The sequence below is a fragment of the Peromyscus leucopus genome, chromosome 7, assembly GCF_004664715.2.
Source record: "Peromyscus leucopus breed LL Stock chromosome 7, UCI_PerLeu_2.1, whole genome shotgun sequence".
NCBI classification, from domain to species: Eukaryota; Metazoa; Chordata; class Mammalia; order Rodentia; family Cricetidae; genus Peromyscus; species Peromyscus leucopus.
This window is the reverse complement of record NC_051069.1, coordinates 19375520-19401988: the sequence shown is the minus strand read 5'-3', so window position 1 is coordinate 19401988 and position 26469 is coordinate 19375520. Positions and strand designations below refer to the sequence as shown.

The 26469-nt window shown below is 38.0% G+C and overlaps 2 protein-coding genes across 4 annotated transcripts in view; one reads left to right on the top strand and one right to left on the bottom strand.

Annotated features, from left to right (window-relative positions):
* Atm (ATM serine/threonine kinase) overlaps positions 1-6757 on the bottom strand; it is a 112787-nt gene extending 106030 nt beyond the window's left edge. The window contains exons 1-4 of the mRNA XM_028864961.2: positions 6526-6757; positions 4085-4186; positions 3867-3979; positions 1628-1773 (exon numbers count right to left, since the gene is read on the bottom strand). Of these exons, the coding sequence (XP_028720794.1) occupies positions 1628-1773; positions 3867-3979; positions 4085-4156 (331 nt within the window). The 5' untranslated portion in view covers positions 4157-4186; positions 6526-6757. The remainder of the gene's footprint in view (positions 1-1627; positions 1774-3866; positions 3980-4084; positions 4187-6525) is intronic.
* Positions 6758-6965: 208 nt separating this feature from the next.
* The window catches only part of LOC114690278 (protein NPAT), a 40055-nt gene continuing 20551 nt past the window's right edge, over positions 6966-26469 (top strand). For all 3 annotated transcript variants that reach the window (XM_028864966.2, XM_028864965.2, XM_028864964.2), the window contains exons 1-10: positions 6966-7143; positions 15369-15487; positions 17283-17343; positions 18218-18290; positions 20300-20340; positions 20929-21159; positions 22404-22485; positions 24094-24181; positions 24817-24908; positions 24989-25076. In XM_028864966.2, coding sequence (XP_028720799.1) covers positions 7107-7143; positions 15369-15487; positions 17283-17343; positions 18218-18290; positions 20300-20340; positions 20929-21159; positions 22404-22485; positions 24094-24181; positions 24817-24908; positions 24989-25076 — 912 coding nt within the window. In that variant the 5' untranslated portion in view covers positions 6966-7106. The remainder of the gene's footprint in view (positions 7144-15368; positions 15488-17282; positions 17344-18217; positions 18291-20299; positions 20341-20928; positions 21160-22403; positions 22486-24093; positions 24182-24816; positions 24909-24988; positions 25077-26469) is intronic.

The window sequence follows — 26469 nt, the reverse complement described above, 5'->3', positions numbered from 1 at the left end:
CTAGCACACACAAGGCCCCAGGTTTAGTACGCAGTACCGTATATGTATCTACACACACACACACACACACACAACTTAACTATATAGGTTCAAGATGAGAGATATGTGGTTTGTCACTGACATAAAAAAAAAAAGGACTTGACTTTTGTTCAGTTTTTTTTCTTTAAATGACAGCACAATATAAAACAGTGTATTTTGACTACAAAAAAGCTAGCATTATCTCAGAATGAATAAATGCTGGAGTGATAGTTTAGTAAAGTGCTTGCCTTACAAGCATGAGGATCTCTATTTCATCTCTTGGACCCCACATAAAAAAGTTGAGTATAGTGGCATGCACTTGTAATCTTAGCATGAGTAAGACCGACAGGATCCCTGGGACTTGTAGGTTAGCAAATTTAGCCTATTTGTCAACCTCCAGGCCAACAAGAAACTCTGTAACAAAAACATAGGGTGGATGGCACCAAAGGACAGACAGCTGAAGTTGTCCTCAGATCTCCCATTCAACAGACCACTCATGTGCACCCATCACACATATACATGAGCACACATAAATAAATGCACAGGCAGCATGGCAGCACATGTCTGCAATCTCAGCACAAGGAAGATTTGAGACAGCAGGATCACAAATCTGAGCTACAGTGAAAGACCCTGTTTCCAAAAGCAAAACTGAAACAAATAAACTGTAGACTATGTCTATTAGATTATACTACAAAGAAATAAACAGAAGAATATTAAAGAGAGAGAAAAATAAAACCTAGGTCACATGAGCAGAAAGAATTAGAGAAAGTGTACGCAGGAATTCTGTTTTCAAATATATCAAATGATATCATGTTGAAATAATTACTAAGTTTTCTGTATATCATTTAAGAACTTAGAGGGGCTGGAGAGATGGCTCAGTGGAGTGCATTCAATGCTCTTGGCAGAAGACTTGGGTTTGGTTCCCAGCATTCATTTGGTGGCTTATAAGCACCCAGAAATCCAGTTCCATAGGATTCTTCTGATCTCTACAAGGTCTAGGAACATATCATAGGGTACACTTACATACATGCAGACAAAATACTCATATACATAAGTAGATAAATCTGGGAAATTAAAGTAGAAGCATTAATAAATGGAGACAGACTTATTAAAAGCGTTTTGTCTTTTACATTTTTCATTTATTAACTTTGTGTGTGTCCACATGCTCACACGTGTACTGTAACATCCACGTCATGTACATGTGTGGAGATCAGAGGACAACTTGAAGGAGTTGGTTTTCTTCATCACATAGGTTTCGGAGCTCAAACTCAGGTCAAAGTGTCTTTTATCTGCTAAGCCATGACACTGGCCTAACAAGCTTTTATACCTTTAAAATGGTTCAGCTTCAAAATGTTTTGTGAATCCTTAAGGTGAATCCTTAAGGTGATACTTACTGCCACTGTCTAAAGACATGGGGGAATTGAAGCAATAATTTTCAAGCTTACCATTTTATGCTAAATTCCCCCAAATTTTGAACCAATAGTACTAAGTCAGTATATTTGCCAGGAATTTCAGTCAGTACTTAATTTTTATGCTACTGTATTAAGATCAAGTTTATGCTATAGTAACTCCTGAAGCATGTGTGTGTGTAATACATAATGTTGCTTACTCTTATTTGCACATTTGATGAAGTATCTGACCAAACTGCTGATCTCTTGCATCTTTTTCTGTCTGGAGGTCTGTGTGGAGGCTGATACATTTGATTTTGCGGTTCTCAGACATTCTGTTTCTTTTTTAATATAATTCTGCAAAAACCTGCAAGGAAATTCATATCCTCATTAATATGTATAATTTTACCATTTCAAAAACTCATGTATTCCTACCCCCAAAAATTCACTTAAACCACCGTGTTGTACCAGCTATATGAAACTATTTCTTTTCCAAAGTCTAACAAGGTGCAAAATCAGTATAAAGCCTAGCCTGCAAAGCTTTTCATCTGTAACCTGCATGATTTTCTGTTGCCTCACTTGCTCAGCATGCTACTGAGGACTTCAATTCTCCTTACATTAGAATCAGCTAGTAATACTTTTAGTCTTTTAAATGAAGGCTGCCTAGAAGATTCTGAAGGCTGGCCAGAAGTTTTTGCTGTAAATCTGGCCTATCTAATCGGCTTATAAAAACAGATTAGTAACTGTAGTTGTAATATTACAAACAAATTAAATGCTCAATGATAAAGCATGCATTTTTTTTTTCCATGTCAATGCATTTAGAACTTTCACAGTTTAGTACTGAACAAGAGATGAAAAATAAGTCTATCAACTGGGAGGTGATGGTGTCCACCTTTAAACCCAGCACTATGGAGGCAGAGGCAGGTAGATCTCTGAGTTTGAGGCCAGCCTGGTCTACAGAGCAAGTTCTAAGATAGCCAAGGATACAGAAAGAAACCCTGTCCCAAAAAACTAAAAAATGAATAAAAGTTTATCTGTTAGAGGTATTCTAAGACTGACAATATTGAATGAAGAAATGAGAACACCTTCTTTACTGCAATCATTTATTTTGTTTATTTATAATAAATTGAACTCATTATCTTCCTCTATCAACCCACCCAAGAGCCAAGATTACAGGTGCTATACCACCATACCAGCTTCAGATGGAATACTTTTAGTATTCTACATAAATTTAAAATACATTTGGGGGGCTGAAGAGATAGCTGAGTGGTTAGGAGTGCTGACTGTTCTTCCAAAGGACTAGAATTCAGTTCCCAGCACCCTTGCCAGACAGTTTACAACCTCCTCTAACTTCAGCTCAAGGATATTCAATGTCCACTTTTGGACTCTCAGAAATCTGCACACACTTGACAGACAAACAAAGACACTCACACGCACACAAATAAAAATATTTTTACATTTTTTTTTTTTCAAAAATCTCCCCCCACAAAAGTCTCACAATATGTTTCTAGTTATAAACGAACTTATGGTTGAAAATGAAGTTTCAATATAAAAATGTATAAACTCTGCCACAAACAATTTGTTTGTTTGAATTTTTATTTTATGTGCATTGGTGTTTTGCCTGCATGTATGTCTGTGTGAGGGTCCCCTGGAACTGGAGTTACAAACAGTTGTGAGCTGCCATGTGGGTGCTAGGAATTGAACCCAGGTCCTCTGGAAGAGCAGTCAGTGCTCTTAACCGCTGAACCACCTCTCCAGCTCCCACAAACAAGTTTTTTAAACTGCTTTAATCTGAATGTATTCCAATATTTTATTTGTTTTAATATAATTTAACACATGCTAGTTATTTATAATCAGTAACAATCAAAATGATAAATATTATAGCTTACTTTTTTTTTTGTTTTCTTTTCCTTTTTTCAAGACAGGGTCTCTCTGTGTAGCCCTGGCTGTCCTAGAACTTGCTCTGTAGACCAGGATGGCCTCAAACTCAGAGATCTGCCTGCCTCTAACCCCAAAGTACTAGGATTAAAGGTATGCACCACCTGTGCCCGGATATTATAACTTACTTATAAATATAATTTGAAATAAATCCTTATAAACTAGTCAAAATGAACAAAATTCTTAATCTGTTGTTTTGTTTCGTTTGAGACAGGGTCTTGCTACGTAGACCAGTTAAGACTGGAATTCATGCATCTCCTGTCTCAGCCTCAAGAGTGCAGTATTACAGGAATTCTATGATGGCCAGCTTCTTTCTTGATCTTAAATGACAAAGGTCTAAAGCATTTTGTGGAAGAAATGACTTACAACTTTCAATATTCTGTATGAGTTTTTAAAACTATCTTTTAGATAACTAAATGTCAGCTTCCTATATAACACACAATGATAGACAGTGAACAAAATTAAACAATAAAATGGCATCACAAAACAGAGAAAGAAGGTAAAAGAAATCCAAAGAGATACCTGAAAACAGCATCCCAATTCAGATAGTTCCCCTGTTTGGAATCTGAATGCCTATCTAGGTGTTGGACTGTTTCAGGATCCTGAATCAGACGCTTGAATTTCTCCACTTCTTTCTGAAAACAGAAAAAAAAAAAAAAGAAAGAACATAATAACAATTACATACTGTGTTACCTATCACACATTTGTTTCAAGAGAAACAATGTCAAATAATTTATTACCCTTCGTTCTGTAGCTCTATCATGTTCTAATTGCCGGCAGCAAATGAGCAGATCATTAAGTGCTAGACTCATGGTTTAAGACTTCAGAACATACATCCTCACCTGTAAAAAGAAATAAATATACACACTTAATTTCACTTATTTTGGGTTTTCTTTTTGGTGCTGAGAACTGGCTGTAATATAAATCTATATGTAATTATTTTAGACTACAGTACCTCTATACTTTTAAACCTAACTGTACATCCAGAGGCACACTGTGATCAAAGACACAATAATTTTTCTTAACATTCTATATATTTTCTTAGAATATATCAAAATCATGCTCTAATTCTCAAATGTGTGCTTTGGACAGCAGGATAAAGTGTATTTTGAAGAAAATGAAACAGTTCAGTATTATCTCTGCAAATAGAAAACATTTCCCAATAAATGCAAACAATATTTGCTTCACACATCCAGTGTTTCAGGTTAGGCATATGTCAGGGACAGCAAGAAAACAAATGAACTACACGGACACAGCCTCCTCTCCTGAAGACATGTGGGGAAGATGATAACAATCAAAGTATTAAGGCATAGTTTCAAACTTCAATATACACCTCAAAGGAAAGAAAACCACAGTAAAAAACAACAGAAGAGAACATGCACGTCATCCCACCAGTGAGGAGGTGGAGGCAAGGGGATCAGGAGTTTAAAGTCACCCTCAGTGTGAGATCAAGGCCAGATTTCCATATAGAAGCTCATGTTTCAAAAAAAAGAATTACAACAATTTATCGTTTTAAATAAACTGTCATGAACATGAATCAAAGAGGTTTAATTATGTCAAGAACTGAATGAACTGGTGCCAATTATAGGAAGAACTACAGAGTGAACATTTTGGGGAAGGAGACTGGAGATGCCAAAAAGCCCTAAAAAGGAATAAGAGTACATGTTAAGGGAACTGAAAGCAAGCCCGAACTGTGCCAGCTTCCACAGCACACACAGTAAAACTGGGACAATTGTGCAGAGATGACACACAAATTCGTGAAATGTTCCGTGTTTAAAAAAAAAAAAAAAGTGGTGGGCGGAGAACTAAAGCTACCCAACCGGAGTATAGAGAGCTATCAAGCAAACAAACCCTATTTAGAGACTAAAACAGCATAGTCTCAGCTCTCAACATTCAACTGAAAAAGCCTCCTAAGCAAAAGCCCCTGAATTGACAAATCCAATCTTACTTTCAATTAAGTTGATGTATTTACAAATTTGGCAAGGAAAATTACGCGTCCTCTTCCCAGAAATAACCCCACCCTTAGGCATGCCTTTCTCCACGGGTAGTACAGAGCACCCGGCGGCCGGGCAGGGCAGCACACATCTATATTCCCAGGCCTAGGGGAGGCTCAGGCAGCAGGGCTGGGAGCTCACGGCTAGCACGGGTTGCAGAAGTGGACTCTACAGTCAGGCTGTATTGTTCCAGTCAAGCCCAGTCAATTAACAGCTATCCAACCTGGAGCATGCTGGTTAACGTCTCAAACCTGTTTTCTCAATGCGAAACGAGAAAATGATACCACTATCTACCTCAAGGAGTTCGTTCTCGATCTCTCTCTCTCTCTCTCTCTCTCTCTCTCTCTCTCTCTCTCACACACACACACACACACACACACACACACACACACACACACACACACACACACACACACGTGTTCAGTGTAACGGCCATCCTATTACTGTTTTCCCTCAGGATCGCTTCAGAAATCTATTTGGACGGTTCTTTTTTTCTCCTCTTTTCGCTCTGATCCCTGTCTGTGGCTTCAGTGTGCTGAAAACTTGCAACAAATCTGCATCACTCGATGCTCTGGAGCTTCAGAAACCTTCTACTCTTGGTGCCTTTCCATGCATTTCCTTCTGTCTGGAAGGTTCGCTACCATCCTGCAGAACAAACTACAGCCGGCGAAGCCTCGCAGCAAATCGGGCTCAGCTTCCACAGAACCAGCCCAGCCCCTCCTCGGCTAACCCAGTGCTTTTCTATCACAGGACCGCGTTGAAAAGTAGCTAATTATCGGTGCCGGGGGAGGGGGACGGAGGGGACGACGACACCAGCACCGGTCGTACAACTGACAACAAGAACTCGCACTCTGAGACCGATTTCCGAGCCCACGCTCTCAACCACGAACCCGTACTTTATTTCGCTCGGACGAGCCTGTAGCTTAAACGTAAATAAATGGTCTGTGACTAAAATGAGATTTTAAAAAAATGAGTCGTCTCCTAGACCACGCGGAACCCTTAAGGTGACAGACAAGGAAAGGGGGACGAGCAGGCTCCCGGGGTACGCAGCGAGAGGGAGAAGCTCACAGACGGCCGGAAAGATGAGCTAAGAGGCGTCTAGGGCCATTCCGGAGCCGAGGAAAAGATGGGGGTCTGACGAGAATTTCCCCTCACAAAAGCCCCGGCAGTTCGTCCCGCGCTCCTACCGTCGCTGCATCTTGTCTGCAAACCGAGGTCGCTTCGCCTTTTCCCGCGTCCACGGATCACGCTGCAGGTTTTCCACGCACGCCCTCCCGCTTCCGGTTCAAAAGCAGCACGTCGGTCCAGCGTGGGTCCCCAAGTTTGAGTCCCGGCAGGGCGCGCGCGCGTGCGCGCCGCGGGTCACGCGCTCGCCAACTCAAAACATTCGCCCCCCCCCCACTCCAAACACTCCGCGGGGCTGAGGAAACGCGCCTGCGCACGGCGCACCAATGAGGAACGACCTCGCGCCGGCAACTCCGCCCAGGGGCGGAGGCTCCCACGCCGGGCCCCCGGGTCCTCTCTAGCCCCACCCCTCCGCGGACGGAAATGACGACAGGGCGGAGGAGAACGGAGGCGGGTTTCATTTCGGCGCCTTTCTGTCTCCCGCGGAAGTGATTGGCTGGTGTGTAGCGAAAGAGGCGGGACAAATTGCCGCGGGTTCAGTACCGCCACTGGAACCGGGAGATGCGGCGGCGCCGGGGCTGTCGCGGTGTTTGCTTTGAGTTGACTCTCGTACCTTCAGGCGGCTCCCTGTGCAGCTCGGATCATGCTGTTACCCTCGGATGTAGCCAGGCTGGTGTTGGGTAAGTGCCGGCCCCGGAGGGCGGGTGATCGGACAGGGTGGAGAGGACGGAAAGACCGGAGGCGGGGGAATAGTTGCTTGGGGTGGGGAAGCTTTGAGGGGTCGCCCCCTCCGGTCCAAGTTCAGACTGAGGGAGATGCTCTGTCCCTCCGAGACTTCGGGCGTCCTTAACCCCTTGGTGGGTGGCTGCCCCTCTCCTCGAGCTCCGTGACGAGGGGGCAGCCGAAGGGAGAAGCTCGGCGTGGAACACCTGGGGCCTGGATTCCGAGGCAGAGCCAGGCCCGCTGGGACCCCCTGAAAGAGTGTCGTCTACGTGATGGACGGGGCTGGGTGCCCCTCACCCTTTCCCTTGTCAGAACTGGGACCGAAAAAGGAAAAGGAAAAGCAAAAACAAGAAAGCGCTTCCCCGGCCGCCCAGCTCTGTGGAAAGACTTTCCCCATACCCTTACCCATAACCCGACGTTAGCACTAGGAATTTGGGACACAGGGTCTCCATACTCCTTCCATAGAGGCTTGAAATGCCAGTTGCATATTTTAGAATGGCAGTTTTTTGACTTCTTGAGCAAATAATTCGGAGGGTACGACGACTGCCTTCTGGTTGCACACGTTCTAGCCCTGGTTTTTCCTCCATTTTTGAAAAGAGCTAGTTCATAGACCACTGGTCCGTCGGGGTATATTGTCTATGTGAAAGACAGTTTTCGTTGTTTGTCCTCTGAAAGAATAAAAGGAATTGTACTACTGGGAACAAGAACTTCTTAGACTCAAAACTGGGCGGTGACTTTGAAACATTATTTGCAACAACCCTAGAAGAAATTGGTAGAAGTTTGGTAAATCCTTCCCTAGTTTCCACAACCGTTACTAACATTTGCTTTGTGCCTAGTCCTAAAAATAAAATAAAAATATCATGGGGTTCTTGATGAAGACGTTTGGCAGGAAATATTAAGGTGCTCTACATGGTTCCACCGTCCATTTTTGGAGAACCTTAAACACTAAAACTAATGTTTTGAATGTTTTATTTTTTTTCCTACTTCATCAGAATTAAGTAGTTAGATTTATACCTGTGACTTTTAAAGTTAGTTATCTTGTAATTTTTAAGTTTATTAGGGTAATATGAAAATATATATTAATGTGTCCTTTTTTTCCCTCTGTGTGTATTGTTTGTGTAAGAATTGTGACTTCTAGCAGTCTGGCGATCCAAATAAAATTCTGTGATCATAGTCTTAAAAACAGTTTCTCAACCTTCCCATCATGGTGGCAAATGCCTTTAATCCCAGTCCTTGGAAGGCAGAGGCAGGCGGATCTAGTCGGAGAGTGAGGGCTACACAGAGAAACCCTGTCTCTAAAAGGGGAAAAAAAAAAAGGTTTCTCGAGTTTGGCAATACATTGTGAAGTGAATAATAATAATAATTACTATTATTATTATTATGAGTCGTTTTTCTGTGTTCAAGATTTTATGAGATGGTTAGCAACAACCTTGATTTCTCTCCACTAGCTACCCTTGAGTACCTCCTTCCCCAGTCACTCCCAGCTGTAAGAAGGACAAAAAATGCCTCTACATACTGTCAGTGTGTCCCCTGAGACACAGTCCTGCCTTGTTAAGAAAACCTTCAGGAAATGACAGGGTTTCTCTAATTGGAGTAATTATGCTTCTCCCCCACTAACAAGCTGTTTACTGATCATTTTTCTCTTGCTGACTGGAAACTCAGTCGTTGGTTTTCATCCTTAAAACCATCTTAGATTCAGATTCCATTTTCAATGCCATGAATTTCAGCATGCCTTCCATTCTGTTTTGGAATTGTGTGTGTATGGATGTAGAATATATATATATGTATATGTGTATGTGTGTGTGTGTGTGTGTGTGTGTGTGTGTGTGTGTGTGTATATACACACATATATATATTGCAGTTCATGTTTAATCTTGTTTCAAATCTTCCCAAATCATTTAGGTCCCACTATATGTTCTAAGAATTGAAACACTTTTGGCATACAAAGAATCCCGCTACTCACAATTCTGTGATTTAGTTACCTTTTATTCATATGTAAACTTACATCAACAGGTTTATTGCTTGATCAGGATTCTTCTGTTGTACCCCCTTAGCATCTTTAGCCCCTGTTTTGATCCCTTGGGGTTTTTTGTTTGTATTTTGACATGTTCCAAATGCTGCCAATTTCTAAGCATGAGGGGAAAGGTAATTTTTCTTCGCTTAGCATTCACTCTTTTTTTTAACCCTTTAACACCAAAACATTTTTCTGAACCCTATCTCACATTGTCCAGTGCCCTGTGTCACTTACTTGTAAAACCACTTGTTACTTAGTTGTTTAACTGATTCATTTTCCTCTAATTCTTCAGCTTACTATACTCAACTCACTGCTCTGCTCGGCCACAGCCAGCTATTTATTGCTTTAATGGAATTTTTCAGACTATTGCAGAGGCCAAGATACTTCATACTGTTGCTTACTGCCTCTAGGCCACCAGTTTGGCTTTTACTGATAGTTCATAGGAAGTACTCTGGAGCTGATTCTACTTGTCTTCCTACCCAGGCCCGTCCTCTCAATATTTTCGCTAGGCTGCAGAAGACTAAACTAATTAACTATTTCTTCAAATAATATGTATTCCTCTTTCCCTAGTATTCCTAATACACTTATATTAAAGGTTCAAGTCAAATATGATATCAGAAAATTTTTCCAATAGCTAGAGTTAGTAATTTCTCCAGTGTCCTATTAAAATAGCTCTGTGGGTAGAGGGGTTTTTTTTTTTTAGTAAGGAACACATAACAAAATTGGTCATTTTAGCAATTTTTAAGTTTATAATACTCTAGTATTAATTACATAACATTGTTCTGCAACCATCCCTAAAATTATTTTCTTCTTCCTGGACTGAAACTTTCTCATTCAGTATTCTTTATCTTTGATTCAAGCCTCAGGAGTTCTTAGGACCTTCCAAAATGATAAAAAGTTCTGTGTATAAAATGAACACTTTCATGGTTGAAAGGTTCAGATTTTCTTCAATTTCATAAGTAGGTTACTTTCTGTATGAGTTGGCATCCATTCAGAAAAGAAACCAGAAACCAAGTTGTCTGTTTAATGTGGTAGGATTTAATGAGGGAATTGGTTACACCAAGTGATACAAAAGCTAAGAAGCTGAACAGCTTATGTGAGGCGACTTATAGGTTAGTTAGCACAGCAGGAAGCTGTGCTAATCCAGGAGACAAGGCACTATAAGGCGACCCAGAGGCAACAGTGTGGGAAGATGAAACTGAAGACTTGTCTATAAGGGAGCTATAGTCAGAGAAGAGATTCTTAAGGCCATCAGGGACTATGGCTTCTTCCTCCTGAATTCCAACCTGCGCTTGACATTTTAGCAAACTTAGCCGGAAGCTAGCTGACTGGTGAGCTGGGTAACTTTGCCTGTTTGAAGTCTGGCTTCCTTTCATAAAGAGTCCTGGGAAATGAATTGATTTGAGAACAAACAGGACCAGAACTGACATATTCTTAAGAGATCAAGAGCTATTGGTTTTATTTACCAATTGCATTTACCAGAATGCAAATGTATTTACCAGAATGCAATTGTGATCATTCTATATCTTGAATAATACCTGTATTCACTCCCTTCGGGTGTGTGGCTAGAGATAATAGATCCCTTGGAGCTGGATTTGCAGGCAGTTGTAAGTAAGCCACCTTAAGTGGGTGCTAGGAATCAAGCTTGGGTCCTCTGGAAGAGTAAATGCACACTTTTGACTGATAAGCCAGTCCAGTTTTTCATGGTTCTTAACCATTTTGTCTTTTCTGGTGAATCTCATTAAGTATTATCTTTTATGCAGCATCCATACTAGGCATATTACCCAAATAAATTCTTACATATATGTTATCCATATATGTATATGTGTGTGTGTTTGAATTTCCCAACCATATCAGGACATCTATACCTTCTTCAAGCTTTGAATAATTTTCTCATGCCTGGTAGTGAATTCTTGAGTCTCTATCTTCTCATGAACTAAGCTATTCCCATTTTCTGACTAGCTTTTCATAAATTGTTTCTATCTTCTAACTCTTTATAAGTCATAATTTATGGATTGAAACCATACATCTTATACTTGTAGATCTGCTACTACAAGTCGCTGTAAATTGTTTTTCTAAGAATTTATATTTTTCAAGGACATTAAGCCACCAATGTTCCTGGGGAGTCAGAGTACACGGAAAAGGTCTTTACACAAAAGGGGCTTTAGTTCTTGCTTTCTTCGGGCTCCATTTTGTCTTTCCCTAAAAAGGCCAAGCTCTTGGAATTCCGCTTTCTAAAATTTAGGTAGCCTTGATATAGTTAAGATTTTACCTGTCATGTGGTTGATAACTGGTTATGGTCAGATGGTGAATGTTGGTGAATAGGCATTTTTTTTTAAAGATTTATTTATTTATTATGTATACAGTGTTCTGCCTGCATGTGTCCCTGCAGGCCAGAAGAGGGCACCAGATCTTATTACAGATGGTTGTGAGCCGCCATGTGGTTGCTGGGAATTGAACTCAGGACCTCTGGAAGAGCAGTCAGTGCTCTTAACCTCTGACTCATCTCTCCAGCCCAGGCATTTTTATAGCCTACCAGTTAATCATATAAACAATGGCATCATTGGATATTTAAGAGTAGAACATAATGTGTCTCAGGTATTTCTAGGTGGCCATAACTTGAACATTTCTATAACAAATAGAAGTAATACAGCATTTTCACAGAACCTTTCCTCAAATACGCTATGTAAGCATGTACCGACTTACAGTGTATCATGAACTGTCATATCTGATATTCTTTGCCCAAGGTATCCTATCACAATTGATCATATTTTTTTTCTTGGGGGGGAAGAACACATTAACTACATTACTTTCTGCCTAGAGCATCATTTCGCTGTCATACCCTTTAAGGAGTCTTTGTAGAATTTTTCTAACAGCCCTTCTCACATATTTAAATAAACTGTACATTTTTTTATATTAGGTGTATAGCTCTTGTATGTGCGTAAAAATGAAATTTTCCTATTTCCCTCAGAAGCAGTTTCTACCCGCTTTTAGGATGATATCACTTTTTAGGAATGTATGTTCTCCAGGAAGGAAAATCTTGGAGGAGTCCCATTTCACAACGACCACCTGTTACAAGTCTCAAGTAACTGAATATATTTGGTGATTAATGCTTTTAGAATTCTCTACCATGACCAAAAAAAATTTATTTGGTGGATCTAATCCAAATCCAAAACCTGAAGAAAAAGTTCCAGCTGCCCCAATTCCTAGGTGATTCCAGTGGTTTGTACATGTTTTAAATTTGTGTTCACAGATCTTAATGGCAGCTCACTTGTACAAAGAGTACTTTGAGGTACCAACAGGGATTTGTTCAGTGGTTATAGTGCAGTTGAATGTTATTACTTTGTGTGGAAGATGAAGATGGGCACGTGTGGAGGTCAGAAGATAACTTTCTTCTGAGGTCCCTGGGTCCCAGGGTTCAAACTAAATCCTCAGGCTCATGAAGCAGATGCCTTTACAGCTGAGCTATTTTGTTAGGCCAGACCTATTGTTTTAATTCATGTAACTATGTATCTGCAATGTGATCTTCAATGATAGAAATTTTAAAGTAGGGATATCTGAAATAAAGGGTTTTGTTGTTGTTTGTCTTTGGTTTTGGTTTTTTGTTTGTTTCTAAATGCTTCTTGTGCTCCAAAAAATACACTTTATTTGTGTGTTTGTTTTTCTTCATATAAGGCATAAATCAGAAGTGAGAAAACCTATTCATTAACTACAAGAAGAAAGCGATTAGTTGATTCCCAAATCAGAGCAGTGCCTAAAATGAAATGATTTTTTCCTTGCTCTTCCCTTTTTAGAACTCATGTGTAATCCGTTGCAGGTCATCTCATCGTGATTGTTTTTTATTGTTTGTTTGACTGCTTTACCTAGTGTTTGTCTGTACTACATTCCTGCAGTGTAGGGGGTCAGAAGAGGGTGTTTGTTGGAGCCCCTGGAACTAGAGTTACAGATGGTTGAAAGCCACAGTGTGGGTACTAAGAACTGAATCCATGGCTGGAGAGATGGCTCAGCAGTTAAGAGCACTGCCTATTCTTCCAGGGGACCCGGGGTCAGTTCCCAGCACCCACATGACAGCTCACAACTGTCTGTAACTCCTATTCTTGAGGATCTGAAACCCTCACACAGACATACATACATACATACAGGCAAAACACCAATGTACATGAAATAAATATTATAGGAAAAAAAGAAAAAAAAACAGAACTGACCCAGTTCTCTGGAAGGGCAGCAAATGCTCTGAATCACCTCTCCAAACCCTCTTTTTTTTTGGTTTGTTTGTTTTGTTTTTAATTAGAACTGTGTTAAAAAAATATATTTCCAAGTGAAGAAAGTCTAAAATTTTAAAATAGGAAAAGACTTTGGATATCATTTATTAAGTATAACAAAAATGTTTTTTGATTGGTATATTTTGCCAGCACAGAGCTAAATATACATAGGGTAAATAATATAAGGGATTACTTACAGTTATTACAGAAGACTTACAAGTGTAGGGAAAGGGAATATGGTATATATAAAAAATTAAAGTTTCCTGAAGAATTGAAAATTATATTAAACACCAAAAAAATGAGTTGAAATTACCTAGGCTAAGGCAAGGTGAGCTGCCCAAGCAAACAATATAATTATAATATACATTTGCTTTAAAATAAGAGCATTGTTACTTGTGGGACTTCTGTAAGATTGATTTGTTTGAAGAGATGGAATGGTAAGACAGAGTTTAAATGAAATTAGGATGCAACAAGTAAAGCTTCATACACTATGTTAGGAATTTATAGTTAGGTTCTTTTCATGACAGTGTATACTTGACAAAAAATAAAATATTTGGGAGCTTATAATATTCCTAATAAGCAATGGTACCATTAATTCCAAAACAAGCATGTCTCCAACAGGAAATACATACTGATAACAGGCACTCTCAACTTCCTCATCCTCCAACAGTTACCTGCTTTTTTATAGGTTTGGATTCACTGCTTCTGGACATCCCATATCATTGAAATATTTGTGGGTTTTATGCTTGACTTCCTTTAGCATGGTTTCAAGAGTTATTTGGGTCATAATGGGTGTAAGGACTTTTATCCCAGTGTATATGAATTGAAATAATAGTTTTCATTTTCCATTTTCTTAATGACTAGTAAAGTTGAATGCCTTTCTGTGAGTTTGTTGTATTACCGTCTTTGCAAAGCTTTTGCTCATTTCTTAGATTATCTTTTTATTATTGTCCCTTTCAAGTTCACTATATCATTTGGTTTTTGGCATCTGCCAGATACATGATTTGCAAATGTTTTCTTCCATTTTAAGTTATATTACTTTATTGATGGTGTCCTTAGTAGCATAGAAATTTGAAATGTTGATAATCAGCTTATCTTTTTCTTTAATGCTTGATTTTCAGATGTTATACCTAGGATATCATTATCTTTTTGTTGTTTGTCTTTTGTTTGGGTTTTAGGTTTGGGGGGATAGCTTCATGTTTTTGGAAAGTAGGTATCCACTTGTTCCAGCATGAAGTTCTTGTTGAAATTAATATAATATAATGGATATAATTGGAAAATTAGAATTTCCTTCTGACCTTGAACACAGTGTACATAGATCTGTTCACTCCATTAAATCATGAAGTGGATAGTCAAACACAAGTAATTCTGAGAGAATGGCTTTTCAATAATCCAGTAAGTAAATTATGCCACCCCCTCATGTAGTTATTGTGGAAGTCATGGAGTAGTGGAATGCACTTACTTCTTCCTTGTTTTTTTCTAAATTTATTATGAAATAATTGTACTTTGTCAAAGATCTCCCCCACTCCCCTCCTCCCACCCCTGGGACAAGGTTTCTCTGTGTAGCCTTGACTGTCCTGGAACTCACTCTTTAGACCAGGCTGGCCTCGAACTCACAGAGATCTGCCTGCCTCTGCCTCCCAAGTGCTGGGATTAAAGGCGTGCGCCACCACCGCCCAGCTGTCAAATGTCTTTTTACAAGCTTAACTGCAGTTGCATCCTATAGAGGAACCAGTGATTGTACTCCTGCGTCGTATTGCAGCACAACCTAGTGAAAGGCTGTAAAACACCAGCACGTTTTGCCTGCAGCTGTTTAGGGTTTTCCTGCACGCTCTAGCATTTTTAAAAGCCACTTACCAAAAGTACAGAATTTACTGAAATATTCGAACTTCTATTCTTCATTTAGGTTACTTACAACAAGAAAACCTCACGTCTACTTGCCAGACTTTTATTTTGGAAAGCTCAAATTTAAAAGAATATGCAGAACACTGTACTGATGAAGGTTTTATCCCAGCCTGCTTACTGGTGAGTTACTTATTCCTTACAGGACATTTCATTACTAACCAACACAGAAGACTATAAAGCAGAGCCTTAAAATGAACTTATTAATGATGTGAGGCACTGTGCTGTATGTCTGTGTCCCATCTGCTTGGGACCTGAGATAATCACAGGATGACTTGAACCCAGAGGCTTAGGGACAGCCTAGGCAACATAGCCAGACCCTTGTCACTCATCAGCCAAGTCAGCTTTGGCAGATAGCCACATGACTTAAGACTGCCTAATTCACATAGCTGAAAGAGGGATTTAGCCAGCTTTGGAAGGCAGATGCAGGACAATTGTCATTACTTTCGGACCAACTTGGGCTACACAACAAGACCTTATCCAGAAATTAAAAAAAAACAAAACAAAACAAAACATTTTTGTATTTTATTATCACCTCTTTTTTTGTAGCTATCCTTATATAAAAGGAATATTCTAGAATTACATGATTTCACATGGTACTTGTAGTTGTATGTTAAAGATGGCTCCTTAATGAATTGTTGATGTACCCTAATTTTTACATAGAAAAATTATTAGAATCCCCCAAACAGTTCTGAAAAATTTGAAAGAGTTGGAGAACTAGGAGAGATGGCTGAAGCACCTTTTCCAAAGGACCCACATTCCATGCCCAGCACCCATGTCTGACGGCTATTTTTAATTTTTTTTTGATTATGTATATTTGTGTATGTTTGTGTAAGAATATGCACACATGAATGCACGAGTTCTCAGAGACCAGAAGAGGGCATTGGGTCCCCTGGAGCTGGAGTTACAGGTAGTTGTGAGTTGTCCAGTGTGGGTGCTGAGAACTGAACTTAGGCCTCAGAAAGGGTAGCACACCCTCTTACCACTCTGGAGCATCTCTCCAGATAAGTACTGAGGTTCTGAACTTTGATGCACAAAGTTCAGTTCATTATTAGAAAGAATGAAAACAACAGGGAGTGATACAAGTCTCCTGCCTTCTCAAGCTTCCTGCTGGTCAAGCACTGACCGAGTTCTACCCCAGCTTCATTCTTCTTACTTTGACTGAGGAATCTCCCTAACTTATCTGAGCTGGTCTTGAACTTTCTCTGTAGTTCAGATAGAACTTGAATTTACAGTCTTTCTGCTTTACCCTGCCAAGTACTTAGGAATATAAGACTATGCCTTTAGTCCCAGCACTCAGGAAAACAAGGCCAGCCTGGGATTTATGGTGGGACCCTGTTACCAAAAAAAAAAAAAGGGAGAATAGCCAGGCAGCGGTAGTGCACGCCTTTAATCTCAGCACTCGGGAGGCAGAGCCAGGCGGATCTCTGAGTTTGAGGTCAGCCTGGGCTACCAAGTGAGTTCCAGGAAAGGCACAAAGCTACACAGAGAAACCCTGTCTCGAAAAATCAAAAAAAAAAAAGAACAAAAACGTACTATTCCTTAGGAAGCATATCTCACATACACTTATCTTTAAAAGTTCATTTTTACATGCTTTACATGGCCTTTTGGTTAGCCAGAGCAGATTAGACCTGGGCCCTTTTGTTTCTTTTAAACAGTATTACAAAAATCTACCCCCGACTGAAAACTGCTTTTTATGACAGTGTCTTTTGATTTACGTAAGGACTCATGTAGTCACAGTTCAGACAGAGAGAGTTCTTTCTGTCAGATGTGTTACACATACCTTTAGTGAACGTTGGTGACCTGATTCTCTACCCTTTCCTCCCGGGATTCTTGCAGTCTCGATCTTTCATTGGCTTTTATGGTAGGAAAGTGATAACTATATGGTTTTGGTAATGTTTGATCTTTCACCTTTCAGTCCTTATTTGGAAAAAACTTGACAACAATTTTGAACGAGTATGTAGCCATGAAAGCAAAAGGTAAGAAATTGGATATCATTATTTTAAGATGCAGTCTCAAAAAAAGACTTCAAAAAACTTAATCTTATTCTCATAAGATATATTTTACTGGGAAACAGAATTCATTTTTGCTTATATTTAGTAAAAACAAATGCTAAAACTCCAAATGTTAACTAATAGACTAGGTTATTATACTGATGAACAACCATTGTTATTTTGCTAAAATATTTTGAACTGACAATTTAATTTTGACTTCTGTGTAATGTGAGACTAGGCACAGGACTTAGAAAATTGACTCATAGTTAACAGATCATAAAATAATAATTGTTTAAACTTCTGATGGTTCAGAGGGGAATTCATGATGATTTTTCTTGACATTCCTGTAGTTCTTATCTTATTAAAACTATTACTGTTAGATTGATTTTCAAAAAGTCACAGCCAGATGAAAAGTAGCTTTTCCTTTCCTAATGCCTGGGTGTGTAAGCATCATGCTAGGTGTTTCACATTGTAGCTCACTAGTCTTGTACCCAGAAAGAAGTATTGCTTACAGCTGTTTTTAATATGGATATCAAGGATTAGCACACATAGAAGGAGTTTGTATAACCTTTCTGATAATCATAGTTTGCCTTTCTTTAATACAAAGGAGGTATAAAATTATTAGCCTTCTAAGTTTTTTAGATGCATATTTTTACTTGTATTAGATTTGATTCTCTGGTTTAAGAAAATAAACCCACTTCATTACACATTTGCACACTGTTACAAATAGGCTTACTTCTCAATTTCCAACATAACTTCAACAGTTTAGAAAAGTTTTTGTTTTCCTCTTATGATCTATCTTTGTTCAAATTGAAAAGTGAATTTTCTTCAACTGAGTTTATTTCCTCTTACAATTTAGAAACATCAAATGATGTCCCAACAATAATGTCATCTCTGTGGAAGAAGCTAGACCACACACTTTCTCAGATCAGGTACTGTGCTCATTAAAATGTGCTGATTTAGGAATGCAAATACACTTTGGCTATAGAACTTCTTAAGATTTTTATAATATGTTCATCTAACATCTCTAATTTTGAAGGTTTCCTAGAGGGTGGGGGAGGATCTTTGCCTTTAGTAGAAATAATTTGAAACAAATTGCATACTTTTAATAGATCTGTTACAAATGAGGAAATTGTAATATACAAAAATTTGATGGCATTCTCAACTTTGCATAGCAACTTAGAAACAGATCAAGATATAAAATTCTTTAGACAACCATTTCTTAATTACATATTGAGAATTATTGACTTCATGCCCAATTGATTCTTTCCTTCTGGAATTTTCTAATTTCAGTATTTTTAATATTTTTGACTTAGTATTCTCTCGTGGTAGAATACTTATTACCGTCTACCTAATTCATAGCCTTGGAGTTCCAGTTTCTGCATTCTTAGAAGTATACCAGCCCTACTGCTATCAGTGTTTTGGCATCTCTTATGTGATGGTAGAATGCCGTGAAAAATTCCTCCTCAAAGCTACAAGTGAATATTCCTTCTAACTGCAGCAGAGGCCTCAGTTTTATCCTCTGATTAGGCTAATGGTTCCAAATGCTTTCATCCTAGCAGTGAACCACACCTTAATTAGTAGTTTTGTCTTTAGATTTCTTTCCTTAACTCTTTTTTTTTTTGCCCTTGGAAATAATCTTCAAAGGATTTTTGCAGTGTCTGGAGAGATGACTCAGTCAATAATAGTATCTGCTATACAAGCATGAGGACCTGAGTTTGGCTCCCAGAACCCATGGAGGGAAAACAAACTGTACATAGTGGTGCTTGTCTACAGCCCTAGCACTGGTTTGTAGGGGAGAGAAACAACTGGAAACCTGAAGGTCATTGGCCAGCCAGCCAGTCTAGTCAAGTGATGAACTTCAGGTTTGGTAAAAGATCCTGTCTCAAAAAAAGAAAGGTAGTGAGAAATTAAGGAACGACGGCCTAACCTTACCTCTGTCCGTCATACACTGAGCATACCACATGTGTACACACACACATACTGCACACGCATACCAAAAGATAGACTTGTACAATTCAGTCTCTTAAAGTGATTGAGTTTTGAGGGTTTTTGAAGTTGGTAAACTGTTGCATAAAAGTAAGATTCATTTTACACAAGTTCAGGTTTTCTCAAAAATTTTATGTATTAAAAATCTTTGTTCAGTTTAAGTTTTGTGGGTCTTGTTGATAAAAATTGACATTTCATGGACAAGGACACAGTGTTTATGATTACTTAGCAAATGTTAGTGAGTAATTACAATTCACAGTAAAAGAACTATTTTCGGTGGCTGGAGAGATGGCACAATGGTTAAGAGCACTCCAGAGTGCCTGAGTTCGGATCCCACATGGTGGCTCACAACCATCCATAATGGAATCTGATGCCTTCTGCTGGCATGCAAGTGTACAATGCAGATACAGCACTCATACTTAAATAAATCAAAAAAAAAAACTCAAAAAAAAATTACTTTCTACTATGAATTTTTGTTTGCTTTTCTACCTATATGGAGATTCAACAAAATTATTTCGTAGTCATAAATATGACAGCAGAATTTCTTTGAATTCCGAGATTCTAATGTATCAATGTATATGAATCAGGACTTCTTTTTAGGAAAGTCTCTTGTTACAAAATTGAATGAGAATGCTATTTATGTATAGCTTACTTAAATATATCAAGTTTCTAAAGTCAGGTCAAGCTATACCTTAATATCAAAGCACTGCAGTGCATAATTATTAATTGGATAAAATTTGATCAACAGAATTATGTTGTGTGAATGTTTATAGGATTCTGTTTTTCTTCTAAAACAAATCACAGTTGGATACCCTAAATACATGTAGACTCTTTATCTTAGGAAAATCACCTTTTAACTCATAATTTACTTCAGGTCCGACCATAACTAAGCCAGAATATATATCATCTAAAACACAATACTTAAAGAGTAACTGTTTGTTTTATTTGTTAGGAACATGCAAAGTTCTCCAGGGTTTGCTGCCCATCAGAGAGGTTGGTATTTAACTTTCAGCAAGGTTCAACATTACTTCTCACTCTTGTGAGCATTTTAACTAACAGCATATCTGTGCTTGATCTATATTTTTTAAATTTTGTTAAGTACAGTCATTAGATATTTTTATGTATCATAGTTGAGGGGAGTTGAGGTATAGGTTACTGGTAATACATGCACAGGGTCCTGAGTTTGATCCTCAGCAATTTAAAACCATATGTATATGCATATATGCAAATATGTATTTTGTGTGTATATATACATATAAAATATGTCCTAGTTTTACTCTTTGAGTGTCAAGTAGTAGCATCCTTAATAAATCTATAATTTTTAATTTCTTAAATTGGGACATTATCAATATGAATTATTGCAGAACAGATGTACTTTGGGATTTGTGAAGTATAATATATTTAATTTAGTTTGTTTCACATGAAATTGTTACGTAAAGTTATTTTATGTTTTTCAAAGCTGTCTTTTAATCTGTAGATCTAACATGTTACATAGTGTATAGGCCATGCAACATAGTATTTTGGTCAGATTCTGAAACGCCTTCAATACTAAGTTAATTTTGTAATGCCCATGTATTTCAGCACGAACAAGAAACGGAATTGCAGAAATCAAGCGACAGAGATGGCTTGCATCTCAGGCAGCTCCCGTCAATTCAGAGTTACTGGTTTTACCTTATGGTTCAGGACAATTTACCACTTCTCCTTTGGTAGCCACACAAGCTGTTAAACCAACTGGCCAAATTGCAACTCCAGTGAGGTCAAATATTGTAGTAGTCAACCAGTCACAGTCACAGTCACAAAATACTGTAACTAGTAAGTTTAAGTTTTATTCTTTAAGTTCTGTTAATCCAAGTACAGTGCCTTACATTTATAATACAGAATCATGGCCCAAGAGAGAGATAAGAGAACCTGAAGCAGACTTCAGGTATTTCAGCCACAAGTATCCAAGCATGAAACTCTGGGTGTGATCCCACTGCTGCTTAAAACTGGCTCACCTATGATCTTAGCACTGAAGATGATCAGAAATTCAGGTCATCCTCTGCTACGTGCCTTCAAATAAAAGATCTGGGAGTCTTTGTAGCTACAGTTCTTCCTATTCTAATCAAACTGAAGTCCATCCTTGAATTCGTCTAATTCCTTTTTTTTTTTTTTTTCCAAGACAGAGTTTCTCTGTGTAGCTTTTTGCACCTTTCCTGGAACTCACTCTGTAGCCCAGACCGGCCTCGAACTCACAGAGATCCGCCTGCCTTTGCCTCCCAAGTGCTGGGATTAAAGTCATGCGCCACCACCACCCAGCCCGTCCAATTCTTAATTTGGGGGTAATAATAGGAAAGACCTGATTGTGTTTATAAACAGAATATACATTGTATTTTACCATCTCTTCCTTGAACGTCATTCTGTCCTCCTGGAACATCTTCCCAATATCTTCATGTGTTAAGTAAAAATTAAGTTAGAAATAAAGTTCTATCTAGATCATTCTTGTAATATACATGCTTATTGAAGTGAAAACTGGATAGTAAGAAGTGAGAAGCGGGCTGGAGAGATGGCTCAGCCATTAAAGGCTAGGCTCACAACCAAAAATATAAGAAGTGAGAAACTAGTTAATATGTGCTTTGGGATTCGAATTCAGGACTTGTCTTTCAGTTTTGAGTTTTATTGCCATTAAGATCACACTGGGGAGACAGAAGCAGGCAGATTTCTGAGTTCAGGAGAGCCAGAGCTACACAGAGAAACCCTGTATCAAAATAAAGGAAAAGATTGCTCTTTTCTGTCTTTCTCCAAGTCCTGTTTTACACTAGGAACATTCATTGATACTTTTTTTATACTTGTTTTCTCTGTTATATTTCTTTTGTATTTTGTTAAATGTAAAACCCTAAAAGTGTAGGGACTGTATTGCATTAATCTTATCTTGTACAGTGCCTTGCTCATAGTAATACTCAGTAAATGTTTGCTGGATTTTAATATACAATAATAATTAGTGTCTAATGTATCTTTATGCCATTATAAGTTTAGAAATGTGTGTTTCTTTAGTTTATTGTTGTTTTCTTAAAATACAGCTCCAGAGTCTTTGAATATCATTCCTGGTCCTCAGGAAAGAAAAACACACACCACTTTAATGTCTCCTGGTAGACGTAAAAGGTAATTACTTTTTATACTCGACACATTGCCAGTAGCCATTTAAAACAGACAAAAAGGAATTGAGCGAATATTTAGAATGTGAGTAAATTACCAAGAATAGATTAAGTTCTTGGGACAATTATTATATTCATTCCAAAAACACATCTTTTCCAGCATTCTGACTTCACTAAATGTGAGCTGTGTCCTGAATCAATGGTGTGTCTCTACTGTTCACTAACATTTTGTGATGTGAATAATGGTGTGTTTTACAGGTGATCTCATCTCATTTTTTAGGGTGTTTTCTTAAATAAATATAAATAATGTTAGTTTTATGGTCCACGAGAACACATGAAGTTAAGTCATAACAGCATGTTTTAAGGTATATTTTCCAGAAAAATTCTTCCTGTTCTACTTCAGTTTGTATTTCTTAAAAAATATCAGAGATCAGAGTGGGTTGGGGTTTTTTTGTTCTTTGTTTTTTGTTTTTTTGTATTTTTTGTTTGATTGGTTGGTTGTTGGTTTTTTTTGAGACAAGGTTTCTCTGTGTAGCCCTGGCAATCCTGGAACTTGCTCTATAGACTAGGCTGGCCTCGAACTCAGAGATCCACCTGATTCTCACTCCCAAGTGCTGGGATTAAAGGATTAAAGGTGTGTGCCACCACTGGCTGGGACGAGAGATCAGAGTTCTAAGGGGTTTGGGTTTTTTATTGTTGTTTTGGTTTGTGTGTTTGCTTATTTGTTTTGACGACTTTATTTTTATTTTATATGCATTAGTGTTTTGCGTGCATGTATGTCTATGAGGGTGTCAAATCCCTTGGAACTGGAGTTACAGTTGTGAGCTACCATGTGGGTACTGGGAATTGAACCCAGATTCTCTAGAACAGCCAGTGCTCTTAACCACTGAGCCATCTTCCCCAGCCCCTCTAAATGGTTTTTATCTGATTCCTCATCTGCCAACCAGTAGGTTTTGGATTTTGGGGGGATTTTGTTTGTTTGTTTGTTTGTTTTTTAATTAAATTTTTTGGTAAGCATTCTGTAATTCAAGGCTGACTTTATTACAAGCTTCATTTAATTAAAAGTCTGCTTTATTACAAGCTTCTTGTTTAACCACATAAAACATTAAAACGTTAGTATTTTCAGAAACTTTGACCTTTTTACTATAAAGTGCATGAATATTTAACTGTTTCCATAAACTCACTATTACAGTTGGTCTCATGCCATCATAAGGTAGGTAATGGGGCTGAGGGTATAGCTTAGTAGTAGGACACCTGCCTGTCATGTGTGAGCCCTGGGTTAAATCCCAACAGTACCAAAGAAAGAAGAGGATGAAAGTAACAGAGCTCATAGACTTAAGACCACATAGCTAGTTTGTGTTTCTTGATGGGTTTTGGTGTTCTTTTTCATTCTTTGTTTATTTTTCATCTTTTTAGTTTGTTGTTGTTTAGTAGAACTCAAGTTCATTACATCTGAATCTATATCTGGTAATGCCTTTTCCACTCTTCTGACTTTGTTCTTATGGAAAGAGAAAAAAATAATCCTACCATGATGATCTCATGGTTTGCATGTACATACATTATCATTGATCTGTTAAACATAGAGTAAAAGACAAGCTTTTAAAATGTATTTCAGTGAATCGCAAAGGAAGAGCTTCACATCATCTGGACCTCATTCTTCAGTAAGGAATTTACAGGATCCAAATGCATTTGCAGTAGAAAAAGTAAGTGACCTTCCCAAAATATGCAGCTTGAAATATTCTCAAATTTAAAAACATTGAAGTATATATAAATAGTTATGTGTTTATGAATTTGGATATGAGTGTGAGAACAACAGAATTGCCTTTGGCTTTCCTATTGAATAGGGAATTGTAACTGGAAAGTAGTACTTAGAGAACACACACATGGCAAATGCACCAAGTGAAACTTCTTTGTGATTGATTGCCAGATCCTGTGATTTAATTGAGCATTTTACCAGGATCAGATAATTGCACAATAAAGTGTAAAAGTGCATTTTTGATACCCTGGAGACCAAGTTGGTGAAAGGTCTGTGACAACACTTCTGAATTGCAAAAGACTGTGTTCAGGCCTGAGTGTGGGGGAGACACCAGAACTTGTGTTTGTACTTATATTTATCATAACTACTGCTATGGATTGGGTTTTGTGGCATTTTTGTTTTCATTATTTATTTAGAGATGAGGTCTTCTTATGTTGGTCAGATTGAACTCAAACTCTTGACTCCAATTTATAATCCTACCTCAGGCTCCCAAGTTGCTAGGACAAAGCATTGATTTTGGTTTTTAGTAAATAATGTAATATTCTTTTCTATCCTTTTACTAATATTGATTTTCTTTTTCAGCAAATGGTTATTGAAAATGCAAGAGAGAAAATATTAAGCAACAAATCTCTTCAAGAAAAACTAGCAGAAAATATAAATAAGTTTTTGACTAGGTGAGCTGTATGATTCAAATCTCTGATTATTTTTGCCTACCCACCCAACTGCACTAACGGTTTTCCTTTCTGTGCTACAGTGATAATAGTATTGCTCAAGTACCTAAGCAAACAGACAGCAACCCGACAGAGCCAGAAACTTCAATTGATGAACTCCTAGGACTTCCGGTATGGGTAGATGTGTGTGTAAGGGTATGAGTGTATGAGAGAGCTTTGGGGGGTGTTGTGTATTAGAACTAAATGGCATTTTATTTTTATTTTAAAATCATTGCCAAAAATTATATGTATACAATCTAATTTAAAGTAATTAAAATAAATTATACATCACATATGTAATCTGTTTCTGAACACATTTGAGCAGTGAACATATTTCAAAGACTCATTTAAATAGTAAAAATGGTGAGATATTTTTCTAACCCTTCTAATAGCTAACCTGCTGTACAGATATTAATGCAGCTTTATTATACACTAAAAAATGATTCATGGATTTCTAAGTATTCAGTTCTTGCAGATTCACTACATGGTTCCTTTGTATTTAATAAACAGTACTCTATAGTCTTGCCTTTCCTACATCACTAGGAACTGAGAAGTAATTTAAAGATACTGAAATAGTATGTTAAATATGACTTTCATTCATCGTGTACCTTCTAACAAACTGATCCTAAATGTAGTGTTTCTCAATCCTAATGTCCAGTTTCCCTCCCTAATATTAGTTGTCATGCGTGATCTGTATGTTGGCGATGCTTCTCGCTGTTGTTTCATGACCTTTCACTTCCAACATTTGGGCTTTTTTCCCTTGCTGACTATATGTGGTACATGGCTAATTTTCTTAATTTCATAACTGCCTCTTCCTGAGTTGAAGACCTCATTTATTTTCTCTTTAAAGTCATTCCCCGAATTTCAGCCATAGAATTCATCTAGTCTGTAATATCTTTGTATATTCAGTAATTGAGACGTTGGTTATCTCTTGGTGATAGATTCTTTGTTGGTTTCTTGTATCTGTTCATTTGGGTCTATTTTCCAGTTTTATTTAGGGGTGGTTCTTACTTTTAAGGGTTCCATCTCTATAACACTCAAAGGTAGAAAACAAACTACTATAACAGCAACAACACCAAATCAAACAAGATACAGAAAAACACCCAACTAAAGCCACATCACTAAAGACCATAGAACAGAAAATGACAGAACTAATGTAGTGTATTATGAAGTAAAAAATTAGTAACAGCCAATGTAAAAATAATAAGTCAATGAATGAAGGATAGGGGAAGGGGAGAAAGAAAAGTTAAATAAAACAATGGGAAAGAAAGTTCTAAAAAAGTTTAATACTAGTGGTTTTAAAAAACTCAAGCCAGGCCTGGTGGAGTACACCTTTAATCCCAGCACTCAGGAAGCTGAGGTAGGAGTTAAATGTCAGGCTGGTCTAAACATTGAGTTCCAGGACAGCCAGGATGACATAAAGAAAACTTTATGTCAAAAATAGGTATAATATTGAGGTATTAAAAAAAAAAAAGCAAAACCTGTTGCCTAGTACCAAAATAATATATGGGAAAAATCTGATGAA